Source organism: Phaseolus vulgaris, chromosome 10, assembly GCF_051622355.1.
Source record: "Phaseolus vulgaris cultivar YP4 chromosome 10, ASM5162235v1, whole genome shotgun sequence".
Classification (NCBI taxonomy): domain Eukaryota; kingdom Viridiplantae; phylum Streptophyta; class Magnoliopsida; order Fabales; family Fabaceae; genus Phaseolus; species Phaseolus vulgaris.
The window spans coordinates 3,599,229-3,615,057 of record NC_143507.1 but is presented as its reverse complement, the minus strand read 5'-3'; the positions used below and the strand labels follow the sequence as shown (position 1 = coordinate 3,615,057).

Here is a 15,829-nt window from a genome sequence, read left to right as displayed (position 1 = left end):
CGTTAGAGTGTGATCAACAGGTAGGGTCTCCTCTATTTTAACAAAGTCACGTTCTATTGCAACCAGACGTAGAACAAAATCCAGAGGAGACAGACCAAAGGTAAAACTTGTCACTAGAGTCAACCGATGAGAACGTAAAATAAAAAATATCAATAAAGTAAAAAGGTTTTTTTGATATTTTAAAAAGTATGGGATTATAAAAAAAACTAAGGAGGTGCAGGAAGAAACACCCTCTAGAAACCTTTGAAATGGACCTAGGCCCATCATGACAACCAACTAAGGCAGTTTCTTCCTACACCCCTACATTTTTCTTCCTGCACCCCACAATGTTATGCAAAGACCAAATTGTCCCTATTATTTTTTAAAAACCCTAAAATGCACTTGAACTGTATTTTTTTTTTTTTGCATTATGGATTATGGAATCCGGAAAAATTTTGGATTGACATTTCCAGTAAAATTTCGGATTCACCAATCCGTAATTCAAAATATGCATTTCACATTCAACAATCCATCACTCAAAAAAAACATTCAGGACCACCAATCCGTAACAGAAATATGCATTTTGGATTCAGAAATCCGTAATTCGAAAAGCATTCTGGATCCATGAATCCTTAACAGAATTAGTTTTCCGGATTCAGCAATCCAGAAATCAATAATTTATGGAAGAATTGCTTCCGGAACACCCTCTCATCCAGAAAAAAAATATTTAGTTTTGGATTGATGAATCCGTAGCACATTCCCAGATCCCTATTTTCGGTAACTGTGGTGTCCTTTTTCAAATAAAAGATTAAGGTCAGTTTCAAGATTTAGGAAATTGTGGGGGTGCAGGAAGAAGTATGTAGGGGTGCAGGAAGAAGAAGCCGCCAACTAATCGTAGCGAAAAACACAAAAACCCATTTTTGACGTTTCAATTTCTCTTTCCCTTTTACTCGTTTTCACAACTTCCCGAATTGTGGAGACGTTTCGCGAATCATTCACACACGCACGTCCTGAAACTATATATCTGAATCCGACATTTCCCCTTCTTTTAAACCTCTCACTACAATTCTACAAGCTTGTTTGTCTCTTGTTTCTCTCTAATCGTTCGAATGGCTAAAGAAGGACCCAACTGGGATGGGTTGCTCAAATGGAGCATTGCTAACTCCGATGGAACTACCCCCTCTAGCAATTTGAGGTCCGAATTCAATTTTCACTCCAATGGGTTGAAGTTGTGTTAGCCCTTTTTGTGTTACTTCGAGTTGATAGAACTGTCGGATTTTCATTTTTGTTAGGTTTAGTTGCTGGAAAAGACACACCCTCGTTTTAAAATTTATTTTTTGAATGAAAATATGGTGTCTAAACAATTAATGACGAGGGAGGAGGGAAGGGTTTCTAATTAGTGGACCAGGGGTGTGATTTTTGATTTGTGGTTCTGTAGTTTGTTTCATAATTTCAGTGAAATATTTGATTTGTGTTGTTGAATTAGAAATTGGTGTTATTGCGTTCTGATTTTGTAAATATATGATTTGTGTAGCAATAGTTTCTTTTATTTGGGGGTTGTAGACTGTGAAATATCTAGTGATTAGCGAAATTGTAACGTTATTGGAAAGCAAAAAGTGTATTGTAGAGTCAGGAGAGTTAATAATATTCAGTAGATTATGATTTGACTTTGTTAATTTTGTAATTCCGTAGTTAAGCAGTATACAGAGTTTTTTTTTGTATTAGTTGCAAAGTTGCATACCCTTTGTGGAAAAGTGAGTTTTTTTAAATGCTTATTAAGAATATGACTAAAATTGGTCGACTAGGTTTTGATTTTTTTATTTTTATGATTCTGTAGTGAGGAGGATCGGAGATGGTTTATGGAAGCAATGCAAGCACAGACCATTGATGTTGTAAAACGTATGAAAGAGATCACACTTGTGATGCAAACACCAGAAGAAGTCTTGAAAGACCAAGGAATCACCACTGGAGACATTGAAGGTATTCAACATTTACCAAACTGCAAGACTATTTAATTACAAATAAGTTTCCTTTCATTTTAGTTAACGATTGGCTTTGATAGTATCATGCTAACACAGTGGTATCTAACTTGGTTTCTTGCAGATATGTTGGAAGAGTTGCAAGAGCATGTTGAGTCGATTGACATGGCCAATGGTAAGTTTTAAGGTTTTGAATGGTTATGAAAGTACTTTTCTCTTGCTAAGCTTGTTTATTTAGGTTTCCAAGGGGAATCGCCACTTATTTTTGTATATCATGATTCAATTTGTCACTTAGGCTTTTGGTAGCTCTGTCTGCAATATTTGCTGGATAATGAAGTTTCTCAAAATTTGGGCAGTTCAGCATTCAATGTTAGTGTAAGGATCCAAGAATTGAAAAGAGTAGGAAAAGAGATTTTTACTGAATAAAATGAAATAAAATAGGAGAGCACTATGTCCTTCAAGGGTTTTCCCCTTTACAAAGAATTTCTCATTTCACAAAGAGCTAATGCTTAGTCTACAAAATGAACCTCAAGTTAGTAATTAATTCTATTTTAACTGATATCTCCTCCTTATATCCCAAGAGTTAGTTGAATATTAATCACTTGTTTTGAATTGTTATTTATTAGGTGTATTTGTTCTTCCACTGGTCAAAACATTTAATTGGCATGATTTTTTAGAATTGTTCATTCATAACTTCCTTCATTAGTCTAATTGTTTTTATTCTCTTATTTACCATTTGATCATGGAAATAGTTGGCACTGTTGAAATTGATTTTTGTTCTGTTAATCTGTACATTTTACCTGTTAGCATATTTTTTTTTATCGTATGTTTTTGATAATGGGTTGGTTAGTTGTTTTGTGTTTTCTTTGATTCAACACCAGTATTTCTCACCTTTTTCATGCTATCATCTGTGTCAGATCTCCACTCAATTGGTGGGTTGGTTCCTCTTCTTGGTTACTTAAAGAATTCTCATGCTAATATTCGAGCAAAGGCTGCTGATGTGGTGACCACAATAGTCCAGAATAATCCTCGAAGTCAACAACTTGTTATGGAAGCAAATGGCTTTGAACCTCTTATTTATAATTTTAGTTCAGATCCTGATGTCACTGTTAGAACTAAAGCGCTGGGTGCAATATCTTGTATGTGCTATTATACTTTTGGAGTCATGATATTTTGTTTCCTTGGAATGGAATGGTACTGATATTTCTGTTTTTGAAACAACCTGACAGCACTAATTCGGCACAACAAACCTGGTATAACTGCGTTTCGCTTGGCAAATGGTTATGCAGCCTTGAAAGATGCACTAACCTCTGAAAATGTGCGATTTCAAAGGTAACACAAGCTTTTCTGAGAAGTTTACAATTGTTGCTTTGTCATTCCCTTGGATGGTTATTCCTCATTATTTTTGGTACTGTAGTTTAATTCACAACGTGTTCTTTAATTCACAACGTGTTCTTTAATTCACAACGTGTTCTTTAATTCACAACGTGTTCTTTAATTCACAACGTGTTCTTTAATTCACAACGTGTTTACAACCTTATTAATTAGTCTATTAAACTCTATTATTAAAGACCTGTTATAGTTTAACTTTTGTGGCTGAATTCAAACTATCTTTCAGGAAAGCTCTGAACTTGATCCATTACCTATTGCATGAAAATAATTCAGATTGCAACATCGTGAACGAGCTTGGATTTCCTCGAATGTTCATGCACCTTGCCTCAAGTGAAGATTCGGATGTCAGAGAAGCTGCCCTTCGGAGTCTTCTCGAGCTTGCTCATAATACAAAAGACCACACTGAGGAACACAGTGAGAAAATGAAGCAACTTCTTCAAGAAAGAATAAACAATATCAGTTTAATGTCTGATGAGGACCTTGGTGCAGTGAGGGAGGAGAGACAGCTTCTGGACTCCCTGTGGAGCTCTTGCTTCAACGAGCCATCTTCTCTTCGTGAGAAAGGTCTGCTTGTGCTTCCTGGGGAAGACACGCCCCCTCCAGATGTTGCTAGCAAATATTTTGAGTCTCCTCTTCGATCTTCCACTGTGAATCCATCATCTTCCCATAATGACTCAAACAATGAAAAGAAAGTGACCCCTTTGCTTCTAGGGTCAAGTCCTTTATCTGCAGACAGTAACAATCCAGTTAGCTCCAATAGAGAAGCAGATGATAGATCTCAGACAAATGCTAGATGAAATGAAAGCTTAAATGTTTGTTTGTTCTGTTTTCATTGTAATTTTCTTTGACATACAATAGTAATTTCTTTCTTTAACAGACTATGTTTCATTTTTATCCCTACCTTTCTCACCTTGGATTGGTCTTCCATAATTTGTTCTGAAAGTGTTTTAGGTTGATCTTTTCTTATTTCAAAACCAGTTTTATGAACAATTTTTCTTTTGGGATTTTCTTTCTTGTTTGCTGTGCTAACTTTGTTCCATGTGACATTTTCTTGTTTCTTAACTCATTTTTCAGTTTCTGTATTGTTTATGGATAGGGTTTCTAGGTTTGTTTGGTAACATGGTGTTATTAGGTGTAAAATCAAGTTTTATGAAGTTATAAAGTTGATTTTTTGAGTTGTTTCCTTTTATTGATTTGGTTACATTATGAATTCTAAAATTATAGTGTGAACTTGATTGGTGTTGTTAAGAAATTGAATGTAGGTTTTGGTATAAAGTGAATTAATATAAAATTTATTATGTTTATGTCTCTATCTTACGATTTATTATAGTGTTCTATCCTTTATTGTGTGCATTACTTTGAGACAACCAAATTTTACAATTCAAAGATTTAATAAGGTTTCTCATTCTAAATATTTGCGAAAATTTGGTGATAATTCAATTCACACTCTTCTTCAACTCAACCGTCAAAACTAGTAATTGATTTTGAGAACTAGTTTTTGAAATTTATTTAAAATCTGATTTTCTTTCACAAAATGGCTAAGAAGAATCTTCCTTTAATTGAAAGTGCATTAAGCAACAGACCACCACTAAGTTTAGCTCCAAAATGTTTCCATTATGAATCAGCTTACATGAAAATGGTTTAATAATATTAGAGCTATGATGCGAAATTGCAAGTTTATAACTCTTCTTCTTTTGCCTCTTTTTAGGTTAGACACCTTTGTTGATCTTCTCTTCCTGTCCAAGTGATTAAACCTCACTTATCATTCTCTAAAACAACTCACGACACTCCAATCTCCATGAGAATTCTTTGAGTTCTTCCTTGGCTTCACTCCTTCATTGTTTCCACCTCAATCTACAAGCCAACCGATGTTAGTTTTTACAACATAAAAAAGAAACTCCATCATCTGTAGCATACCTTGACAATCAGTACATGTGATATGAATGGCTTCACTCCTTCATTGTTCCCACCTCAATCTACAAGCCAACCGATGTTAGTTTTTACAACATAAAAAAGAAACTCCATCATGTGTAGCATACCTTGACAATCAGTACATGTGATATGAACTAGATTATGCTTTTCAAATATTGCAAGTTATGATTGTTCATCAAAGTTAGTCTAACAAGAGTAATGTTATCATTAGGCGCTTTAAATAGGTTGACATTGCTGGTAAGGCTAATATCAATAATAAATTGCGCGAAATTGCATATACAAATAAGACATCTTTGTGTGTATTATATCAAAAGGTCAATACAAAAGGTGTTAAAAAGGGTGTGCTACTAAATTGACAAGATCAACTAAGTAAATCTTTTCTTATTTTGAACATTTGAATGTCCTACATTCACAACATGATAGTTCTTCAACTATGAAATCTAGCGAGGGATTCATCAAAAACATTCTTGCAACTAAATCAATCAATTTGCTAGATCATTTTCCTGTAAGATTCCATGCATATATATTGATGTTATCGTTGATGAGCATTGTGGTTACTGTGTTGTTGCTACTCAATTGGGTATGGGAGAGAAGTCCTGGGTTATTGTTCGCATGAATTGCTAAGTGAACTTAGTCAGTGGCGGTAAGAATATGATGATTTGTTTGGTGGTGATCAACAATATGAATATTTGAAAAACTCGGGTTCCAATGGTACCACCCGATTACAATATTTCTTGTACTTTATTTGGAAAGGAATTTTTATATGAATGAAGTTAATTTTTTTCCTTTTATTTACAGATCTAAATGGACGATAATTCTATATATGGGAATATAATGTCATTGTTGTGTGTTTAACTTTGAAACAATCAGTGATTATGCCCAACCTCCAAATAATTTCAACCATCATTAAATTATTACAATTGGAGACATTTATGGAAATAATTTTATTTAGGTATGCGAGAATTAGGAGTTATAAGCTCATTTTTAACTTATGTTATTAATTAGTATTTGCCTTATATTGTTAATTCCTATTACAAGTTAAGCCGCAAGAAGGTTGTCCAATTTTACCAACAAGTATATTATGGTTTATCCATTGTTATCCAACCACCTAAGCATGATCATCATATTACACTATTCACAAGCAAATTTTTATGCAGATAATATCCATTAGACACTATTTGAATTTGAAACTTTGTATTTGAATTTGTAATTGTTGAACAAGATGTTTATCTGTGTTGAAAGCTTAAAGGCCCTACTACTATGTGTGTGTTGTCTAATAGTTTTTGACTTGTTAATTCACACCTGATCCAAGCTCACTTAACTCTTCATCTCCTTTAAAAGAAATGTTTTTTTAAAAGCTCAGAAATTTTAGTCAGTTGTTTTTCTAGTCAACCAATTGAAAAAGTTGCTTCTCAAAGGTATTGAGGCTAAGACAAGTTTTTCAACCTGTTGAATAGTTGAAACAACTGGTTGTTTAACACTTAGTGGTTTTCAAAATATTTTGGAATTTTTTTATTTATTTTGTCTTTGTTGTCAAACTAAAATAACCGATTATTTCAATAAAATAACTGGTTGTTTTTGTGAAAACCTTAACAGAGAATTTATTTCATTATGTTGTTTTGGAAAACAATATGTTGTTTTTATAACAAAATTCTGTTAAGAGTTTGAAACTATTTTTAAATGATTCCAACTACTTTTGATTTATGATCTAACAGTTTTAACCATTTGCTTAAGCTTATATAAAGGCTGCTTGATGATCTTTTCAAGAACCTAAGAAAGAGAGATTATTAAAAACTTTTAAGAGATCAAGATTTTTGGAGGACTGAGTCTTTTTATACTTTTGTTCTTTTACTTTGTAAAGCCTAGGTGTATTCTATTTCTTTCATTTTGAACACTGTAATTCTGTGTGTTTCGTGTAACGCAATTTCATAAAAGGGTTTTTAAAAACTGTGGTGTTGCCAATGAGTGGAGTATGTTTTTTTAGGGGTTTAAGATCATTACTTTTTGAGTGTGTTTGTGTAATCTTGCTTTGGTTATTGAGTGAATTTTTAGTGATTAGTAGAGGACTGGATGTAGCTCTTAGTTAAAAGTGAACCAATATAAACCTCTTTATGTGAATCTCTTTATATAGTCTCTTTTACACTGTTTTAATCACTGTTCTTTCTCTGCTAGTATAAAAAACCTGTTGTTTCGAGAAAACAACCGGTTAAATTTCTGTAAAGAACATTAAAACTGAGCTTTTGTCCAATTGAACAGAAAATCAATTGGTTGATTTCTCATAACTTTTCACTCTACTTCCAAAATTTGCAAAAATGTTATGAAAACAATTCACCCCCCTCTTGTTTAGGCCATTAATTCTAATAATTAGCATCAGGAGTTGAGTTCTTGAAAGTTACTCAAGTTTCGATCCTAATTTTTTTTTGAAAATGGTTGACAAACTAACCTTTGGAGAGGGTGTTTCTATAAACAGGCCACCTTAGTTTTGTGGACTGAACTACCAATTTTGGAAAGTAAGAATGTAAATTTTTGTTGAATCAATTCATAAAGGAATTTGGGATGCTACCACAATAGCTGTTTTGTACCTAAGCTTGAAAAAGATGATGTTTTTATTAAAAAACCTTGGTCCCAATAGACTTAATATGATTGCATTGTCAAGAACATTATAACTTATGTCTTAAATTCATATGATTTTTTTAGGGTATCTCAATGTGGATCTGTAAAGGAGATGTGGGACATCCTTGAAGTAACCCATGGATGCACAACAAATGTGAAGTAGGCAAGGAAGCATGCCTTGATCCAAGAGTATGAAATGTTTAGGATGTTGAAAGGGGAAATCATCTCAGATGTGCAAGAGAGATTTACTCACATAGTAAATCACCTCATTAGCCTTGGAAAAATCTTTGAAAGGGAGGAATTGAACATCAAGATCCTCAAATGCTTGGATAGATCTTAGCAACCAAAGGTCACTGCTATTTCAGAATCCAAGGATTTGACTATATTGACCACTGCCTCATTGTTTGAAAAACTAAGAGAGCATGAGCTTGAGATGAATCGACTTAATGACCAAGAAAATGAAGAAAAGCATGTGAAGAGCATTGCTTTAAAAGCTACTGGTCAAAAGAGTGATCAAGACCCAAGTGAGTGCAGTGATAATGAGACTTTCAACTTGCTCACAAGGAAATTTGTCAAGTTCTTGAAGAAGAACATCTGGGACAAGAATCAACCATCAAACAAGCATAATAAAAATAAAGTTAATGAATTTAATTCTATGAACTATACTTGTGTTGGATGTGGTAAACAGTGACACATCAAGGTTGAATGTCCAAACAATGAGAGCAAGGAGAAAGGGGTCAACACGAAGTTTTAAAAGAGAGGTAAAGTAAGAAGAGCCTACATAACTTGTCAAGACAATGATGACTCATCCTTAAGTTCATCATCAAAGGAAGTTGAAGAACTAAATCTGTGTTTGATAAAAAAAAAGATTTAGAAATCAGCAGTGTAAGTTCTAACACTTTTGTGAATTTTGAAAACTATAATCAATTTCTTGATGCCTTCAAAGAAACTCATGAGGAAGCTAACAGGCTGACCCTATTGAATAACCGGTTGAAAGGGTTAAACAACTGGTTGGAAAATAGAGTCAAGACCTTAGAAGAAGAGTTAAGTGATTCAAAAACTGATTTTGAAAACCTGAAAATGGTTTACCAAAAATTTTCTTATGAGTGTGTTGATTCAAGATTTATGGAAAATTGTGAATCCCTTCAAAAGAAGGTTCACTATCTTTTAAAAATTATGGACAAGTTTTCCAAAGGCCAATCAAATCTTAAAATTGTTATTGTTTCTCAAAATTGTGTTTTTGGCAAGGTTGGGCTAGGGTTTAATCCAAACAACAAGTATGGACCCATAATGAAATTGCAAAAAGTAGGGCGAAATTTCACAAATATTGGTAGAGGATATAGCCACGGAAAAAATCAAACAGTTTCACACATAAAAGAACCTTTCTCTCAGCCCTGGAAGTGATGAATAAAAAATTTATTGCCGATCTTAAGGGATGAATCTGGGAATCAAATCTTAGCCAAAACTCAATAGACACAGTGACGAATATCTGGTAAAAATTTAAGATCAAAATACCCAAGGAATAAGGCATAGTAAGTCCCACACCGAGAGGGAACAAAATTGCTTTTCCGAAAACAAAACGTCATGGCTTTTCTTCCCTGTATATTCTTTTTGTGATTTGTTTATGGACGTGCTTCCTTCCCTGGGTGCAAACAACATATGAGAGTACTTGTGTGAATTTTTTCAGCGCAATACGAACCCAGAATAAAATTGAAGAAAGTAGGGCGAAATTCCACAAGTTTTGGTAGAGGATAGCCTTGGTTTGCACAAAATTTCTGAAAAATTCTCCCGAAATAGTTTTATCCTAAAATTTCACGTAAGAATCTCCACTGAATTTGGGACAAAACGCGTCAAATTTTAGGTCAAACGGATGAGTATTCACCCACGAAAAACATCAAAGAGTTCCACACACAAAATAACTTTCCTTTCATCCCTGACAATGGTGAATAAAAAATTTATTTCCGATATTGTGGGACGAATCTGGGGCACAAATCTCATCCAAAACACAATAGACACAGTGACGAATATCTGGTAAAAATTTCACACAAAAATACCCAAGGAGTAAGGCGTAGTAAGTCCCAGACCGACATTGAACAAAACTGGTTTTCCAAAAAAAAAAATGTCCTGGCTTTTCTTCCCCGTATCTTCTTTTTATGATTTCTTTATGGACGTGCATCCTTACCTGGGTGCAAAAAACATATGAAAGTACTTGTGTCAATCTTTTCAGCGCAATACGGACCCAGAATAAAATTGCAGAAAGTAGGACGAAATTCCACAAGTTTTGGTAGAGGATAGCCTTGGTTTTCACAAATTTTCAGAAAAATTGTCCTGAAATATTATTTTGCTAAAATTCCACGTAAGAATCTCCAATGAATTTCGAACAAAACGCGACAAATTTCAGGTCAAACGGATAGTATTCACCCACGAAAAAAATCAATCAGTTTCACACACAAAAGAACCTTCCTTTCAGTCTTGGCAGTGATGAATAAAAAAATTATTGCCAATCTTGTGGGACGAATCTGGGGCTCAAATCTCAGCCAAAACTCAATAGACACAATGACGAATGTCTGGTAAAAATTTCAGACCAAAATACCCAAGGAGTATGGCGTAGTAAGTCCCAGACCGAGAGTGAACAAAACTGGTTTTCTGAAAACAAAACGTCCTGGCTTTTCTTCCCCGTATCTTCTTTTTGTGATTTGTTTATGGACGTGCCTCCTTACCTGGGTGCAAACAACATATGAAAGCACTTGTGCGATTTTTTTTAGCGCAATACGGACCCAGAATAAAATTGCAAAAAGGAGGGCGAAATTCCACAAGTTTTGGTAGAAGATAGCATTGGATTGCACAAAATTTCTGAAAAATTCTCCTGAAATATATTTTTTTTGAAATTCCACATAAGAATATCCACTGAATTTGGGACAAAACGCGACAAATTTCAGGACAAACGGATGGGTATTCACCCACGAAAAAAATCAAACAGTTTCACACACAAAAGAACCTTCCTCTAAGCCATGCGAGTGATGAATAAAAAATTTATTGCTGATCTTGTGGGACGAATATGGGACTCAAGTCTCAGCCAAAAATTAATAGACACAGTGACGAATGTGTGGTAAAAATTTCAGACCAAAACACCCAAGGAGTATGGCGTAGTAAATCCCAGACTGAGAGTGAACAAAATTGGTTTTCCGAAAAAAAAACGTTCTGGTTTTTCTTCCCCATATCTTCTTTTTGAGATTTGTTTATGGACGAGCCTCCTTACCTGGATGCAAACAACATATGAAAGTAGCTGTGTTTATTTTTTCCGCGCAATACGGACCCAGTATAAAATTGGAGAAAGTATGGTGAAATTCCACAAGTTTTGGTAGAGCATAATAGCCTTCGTTTGCACAAATTTTTTGAAAAATTCTCCCGAAATAGTTTTTTCTTGAAATTCCACGTAAGAATCTCCACTCAATTTGGGACAAAATGCGACAAATTTTATGTCAAACGGATGAGTATTGACCAATAAAAAAAATGAAACAGTTTCACACACAAAAGAACCTTCATCTCAGCCCTGACAGTGATGAATAAAAAATTTATTCCCGATCTTGTGGGACGAATCTGAAGCTCAAATCTCAGCCAAAACTCAGTAGACACAATGACAAATGTCTGGTAAAAATTTCAGACAAAATACCCAAGGAGTAAGGCGTAGTAAGTCCCAGACCGAGAGTGAACAAAATTGGTTTTTCGAAAACAAAACGTCCTTGCTTTTCTTCCCCGAATCTTCTTTTTGTGATTTGTTTATGGACGATCCTCATTACTTGGATGCAAACAACATATGAAAGTACTTGTGTGAATTTTTTCAGCGCAATACGAACCCTGAATAAAATTGCAGAAAGTATGGCGAAATTCCACAAGTTTTGGTAGATGATAATAGCATTGGTTTGCACAAAATTTCTGAATAATTTTTCCGAAATAGTTTTTTCGTGAAATTCCATGTAAGAATCTCAACTGAATTTGGGAGAAAACGCGGAAAATTTTAGGTGCAACGGATGAGTATACACCCACGAAAAAAATCAAACAGTTTCACACACAAAAGAACCTTCCTCTCAGCCCTGACAGTGATTTATTAAAAATTATTGCCGATCTTGTGGTACGAATCTAGGGCTCAAATCTCAACCAAAACTCAATAGACACAGTGACGAATGTCTGGTAAAATTTCAGACCAAAATACCGAAGGAGTAAGGCGTAGTAAGTCCCAGACCGAGAGTGAACAAAACTGGTTTTCCGAAAATAAAAGGTCCTGAATTTTCTTCTCCGTATCTTGTTTTTGTGATTTGTTTATGGACGTGCCTCCTTACATGGGTGCAAACAACATATGAAAATGCTTGTGTGAATTTTTTCAGCGCAACATGGGCCCAAAATAAAATTGTAGAAATTAGGGCGAAATTCCACAAGTTTTGGTAGAGGATAGCCTTGGTTTGCACAAAATTTCTCAAAATTTTTCCCTTAATATTTTTTTTCCTGAAATTCCACGTAAGAATGTCCACTGATTTTGGGACAATACGTGACAAATTTTAGGTCAAACGGATGAGTATTCACCCACGAAAAAAATAAAACAATGTCACACACAAAGGATCTCAGCCCTGACAGTGATTTATAAAAAATTTATTGCCTATCTTGTGGGACGAATCTGGGGCTCAAATCTCAGTCAAAACTTAATAGACACAGTGATGAATGTTTGGTAAATATTTCATACAAAAATACCCAAGGAGTAAGTCGTAGTAAGTCGCAGACCGAGAGTGAACAAAAGTGGTTTTTTGAAAACAAAAGTGGTTTCCTGAAATTCAACATAACAATCTCCACTTAATTTGGAACAAAACGCATCCAATTTTAGGTCAAACGGATGAGTATTCACCAACAAAAAAAATCAGACATTTTCACACACAAAAGAACCTTCCTCTCAACCCTGGCAGTGATGAGTAAAAAATTTATTGCCGATCTTGTGGGACGAATCTGGGGCACAAATCTCAGCCAAAATGCAATAGACACAGTGAAAAATGTCTTGTAAAGATTTCAGACCAAAATACCCAAGGAGTAAAGCGTAGTATGTCCCAGACCGAGAGTGTGCAAAATTGGTTTTCCGAAAACAAAACGTCCTGAATTTTCTTCCCCGTATCTTCTTTTTGTGATTTCTTTATGGACATGCCGCCTTACCTGTTTGCAAACAACATATGAAAGTACTTGTGTGAATTTTTTCAGCGCAATACGAACCCAGATTAAAATTGCAAAAAGTATGGTGAAATTCCATAAGTTTTGCTAGAGGATAATAGCCTTGGTTTGCACAAAATTTCTGAAAAATTCTCCCGAAATAGTTTTTTCCTGAAATTCCCCGTAAGCATCTCCACTCAATTTTGGACAAAAAATGACAAATTTTAGGTCAAACGGATGAGTATTCACCGAGGAAAAAAATCAAACAGTTTCACGCACAAAAGAACCTTCCTATCAGCCTTGGCAGTGATGAATAAAAAATTTATTGCCGATCTTGTGGGACGAATCTGGGGCTCAAATCTCAGTCAAAACTCAATAGACACAATGACGAATGAGTGGTAAATATTTCAAACCACAATACCCAATGAGTAAGGCATACTAAGTCCCAGACCAAGAGGGATCAAAACTGGTTTTCCGAAAACAAAACGTCCTGAGTTTTCTTCCCCGTATCTTCTTTTTGTGATTTATTTATGGACGTGCTTCCTTCCCTGGGTGCAAACAACATATGAGAGTACTTGTGTGAATTTTTTCAGCGCAATACTGACCCAGAATAAAATTGAAGAAACTAGGGTGAAATTCCACAAGTTTTGGTAGAGGATAGCCTTTGGTTTGCACAAAATTTCTGAAAAATACTTCTGAAATATTTTTTTCCTGAAATTCCACGAAAGAATCTCCACTGAATTTGGGACTAAAGGCGACAAATTTCAGGTCCGTGTATTCACCAATGAATAAAATCAAACAGTTTCACACAAAAAGAACCTTCGTCTCAGCCCTGACAGTGATGAATAAAAAATTTATTGCCGATCTTGTGGAATGAATCTGGGGCTCAAATCTCAGCCAAAACTCAATAGACACAGTGACGAATGTTTGGTAAAAATTTCACACTAAAATACCCAAGGAGTAAGGCGTAGTAAGACCCAGATCGAGAGTGAACAAAACTGGTTTTTCGAAAATAAAACGTCCCGGCTTTTCTTTCCCATATCTTCTTTTTGTGATTTTTTTATGGACTTGCCTCCTTACCTGGGTGCAAACAACATATTAAAGTACTTGTGTGAATTTTTTCAGCGTAATACAGATCCAAAAAAAAATTGCAGAAAGTAGGGCGAAATTCCACAACTTTTGGTAGAGGATAGCCTAGGTTTGCACAAAATTTCTGAAAAATTCCCCTGAAATAGTTTTTTCTTGATATTCCATGTTAGAATTTCCACTGAATTTGTGACAAAACGCGACAAATTTTAGGTCAAACGGATGAGTATTCACCCACGAAAAAAATCAAACAGATTCACACACAAAAGATCCTTCCTCTGAGCCCTGGCAGTGATGAATAAAAAATTTATCGCCGATCTTGTGGGACGAAGCTAGGGCTCAAATCTCAGCCAAAACTCAATAGACAAAGGGACGAATTTCTGGTAAAAATTTTAGACCAAAATACTCAAGGATTAAGGCGTAGTAATTCCCATTCCGAGAGTGAACAAAAATGGTTTTCCAAAAACAAAACGTTCTTCCTTTTCTTCCCCGTATCTTCTTTTTGTGATTTGTTTATGGACGTGCCTCTTTACCTGGGTGCAAAAAACATATGAAAGTACTTGTTTGAATTTTTCAGTGCAATACGGATCTAGAATAAAATTGTAGAAAGTAGGGCGAAATTCCACAACTTTTTGTAGAGGATAGCCTTGGTTTGCACAAAATTTTTGAAAAATTCCCCCTAAATAGTTCTTTCTTGAAATTCCATGTTAATAGGGTGAATGGTTTAAAGAGGGTTTTCGCAAACCTTTTAGTCTAGAATGAAATTCCTTGGAGAAAACTTGATTCAGAATTCAGTTTGCCAAAAACACAAAGCAATTTAGCACAACACCAGAAAAACAATCGGTTGTTTCGTAGAAACAATCGGTTGTTTATACTAGTTAACAAATATAAACTGAAATTTAAGAGTTTAAGGGATAGAGAGATTGCACACACAGGTTTATACTGGTTCACTCTTAAACAAAGAGCTACATTCAATCTTCCCAGAAACCATTGGGGAATCCACTAAGTAACCAAACCTAGATTACTTACAACACCACCAAAGAAGTGACCTTGATCCCCTCAAGACACACACTCCCTTTGGCTCAGCATAAACACCACCAAGAATGTTGATCTTGACAACCTCAAGAGCACACAACACTTCTCGGCTTCACACACAGAGTTTACACAAAGTAAAGAAGGATTACACTTGTTACAGAATGATCTGAAATCAATAGAAAATGAAAATCCTATTCCACTCTCTCTTGATCAAAGCAATCTCAAAGCAATCTTCAACTCTTGAAAAAGCAAAATCAGTGAAAAACTCAAATATGTTTTTCTATGATTAAATCTCAGATCTTGTTTGTTACATAATCTGAACAAACTATTTATTGCTTTCAAAGACTGGTCAAAGCATTTAAAACTGGAGCGCATTCAGTTATAAAATCATTTAAAGCTTAGTTAAAGCACAAAACAATTTTCTATTATGGTTCCAAAACAAACAATCGATTGAATGCTCGAATCAATCGGTTGTTTTGGTTTGACAGCAACTCAACCACCAAAAATAGATTTCAACCTTTCTCAAAACACCTAAGTATAAAACAATCGGTTGCTTCGACAAAACAACAGACTTTTTTTCACTTAGTTTGAAAAACACTTTCAATTAAAAAGGTTTGAGAATA

The 15,829-nt window shown here is 34.8% G+C and overlaps 1 protein-coding gene across 1 annotated transcript; it reads left to right on the top strand.

Annotated features, from left to right (window-relative positions):
- Nucleotides 1-895: 895 nt before the first annotated feature.
- Nucleotides 896-4,359, top strand: FES1A (Fes1A). The gene is made up of 6 exons (XM_068622365.2): nt 896-1,174; nt 1,817-1,959; nt 2,083-2,133; nt 2,876-3,097; nt 3,188-3,290; nt 3,577-4,359. The coding sequence occupies exons 1-6, from the start codon at nt 1,089-1,091 to the stop codon at nt 4,145-4,147; spliced, it is 1,176 nt and encodes a 391-aa protein (XP_068478466.1). The 5' UTR covers nt 896-1,088; the 3' UTR covers nt 4,148-4,359.
- Nucleotides 4,360-15,829: the final 11,470 nt, after the last annotated feature.

Coding starts and splice junctions, on each gene's coding strand:
- FES1A (XM_068622365.2), top strand. CDS start 1,089: ATGGCTAAAGAAGGACCCAACTGGGATGGGTTGCTCAAATGGAGCATT. Junction 1,175..1,816: donor ACCCCCTCTAGCAATTTGAG/GTCCGAATTCAA, acceptor ATGATTCTGTAG/TGAGGAGGATCGGAGATGGT. Junction 1,960..2,082: donor CACCACTGGAGACATTGAAG/GTATTCAACATT, acceptor GGTTTCTTGCAG/ATATGTTGGAAGAGTTGCAA.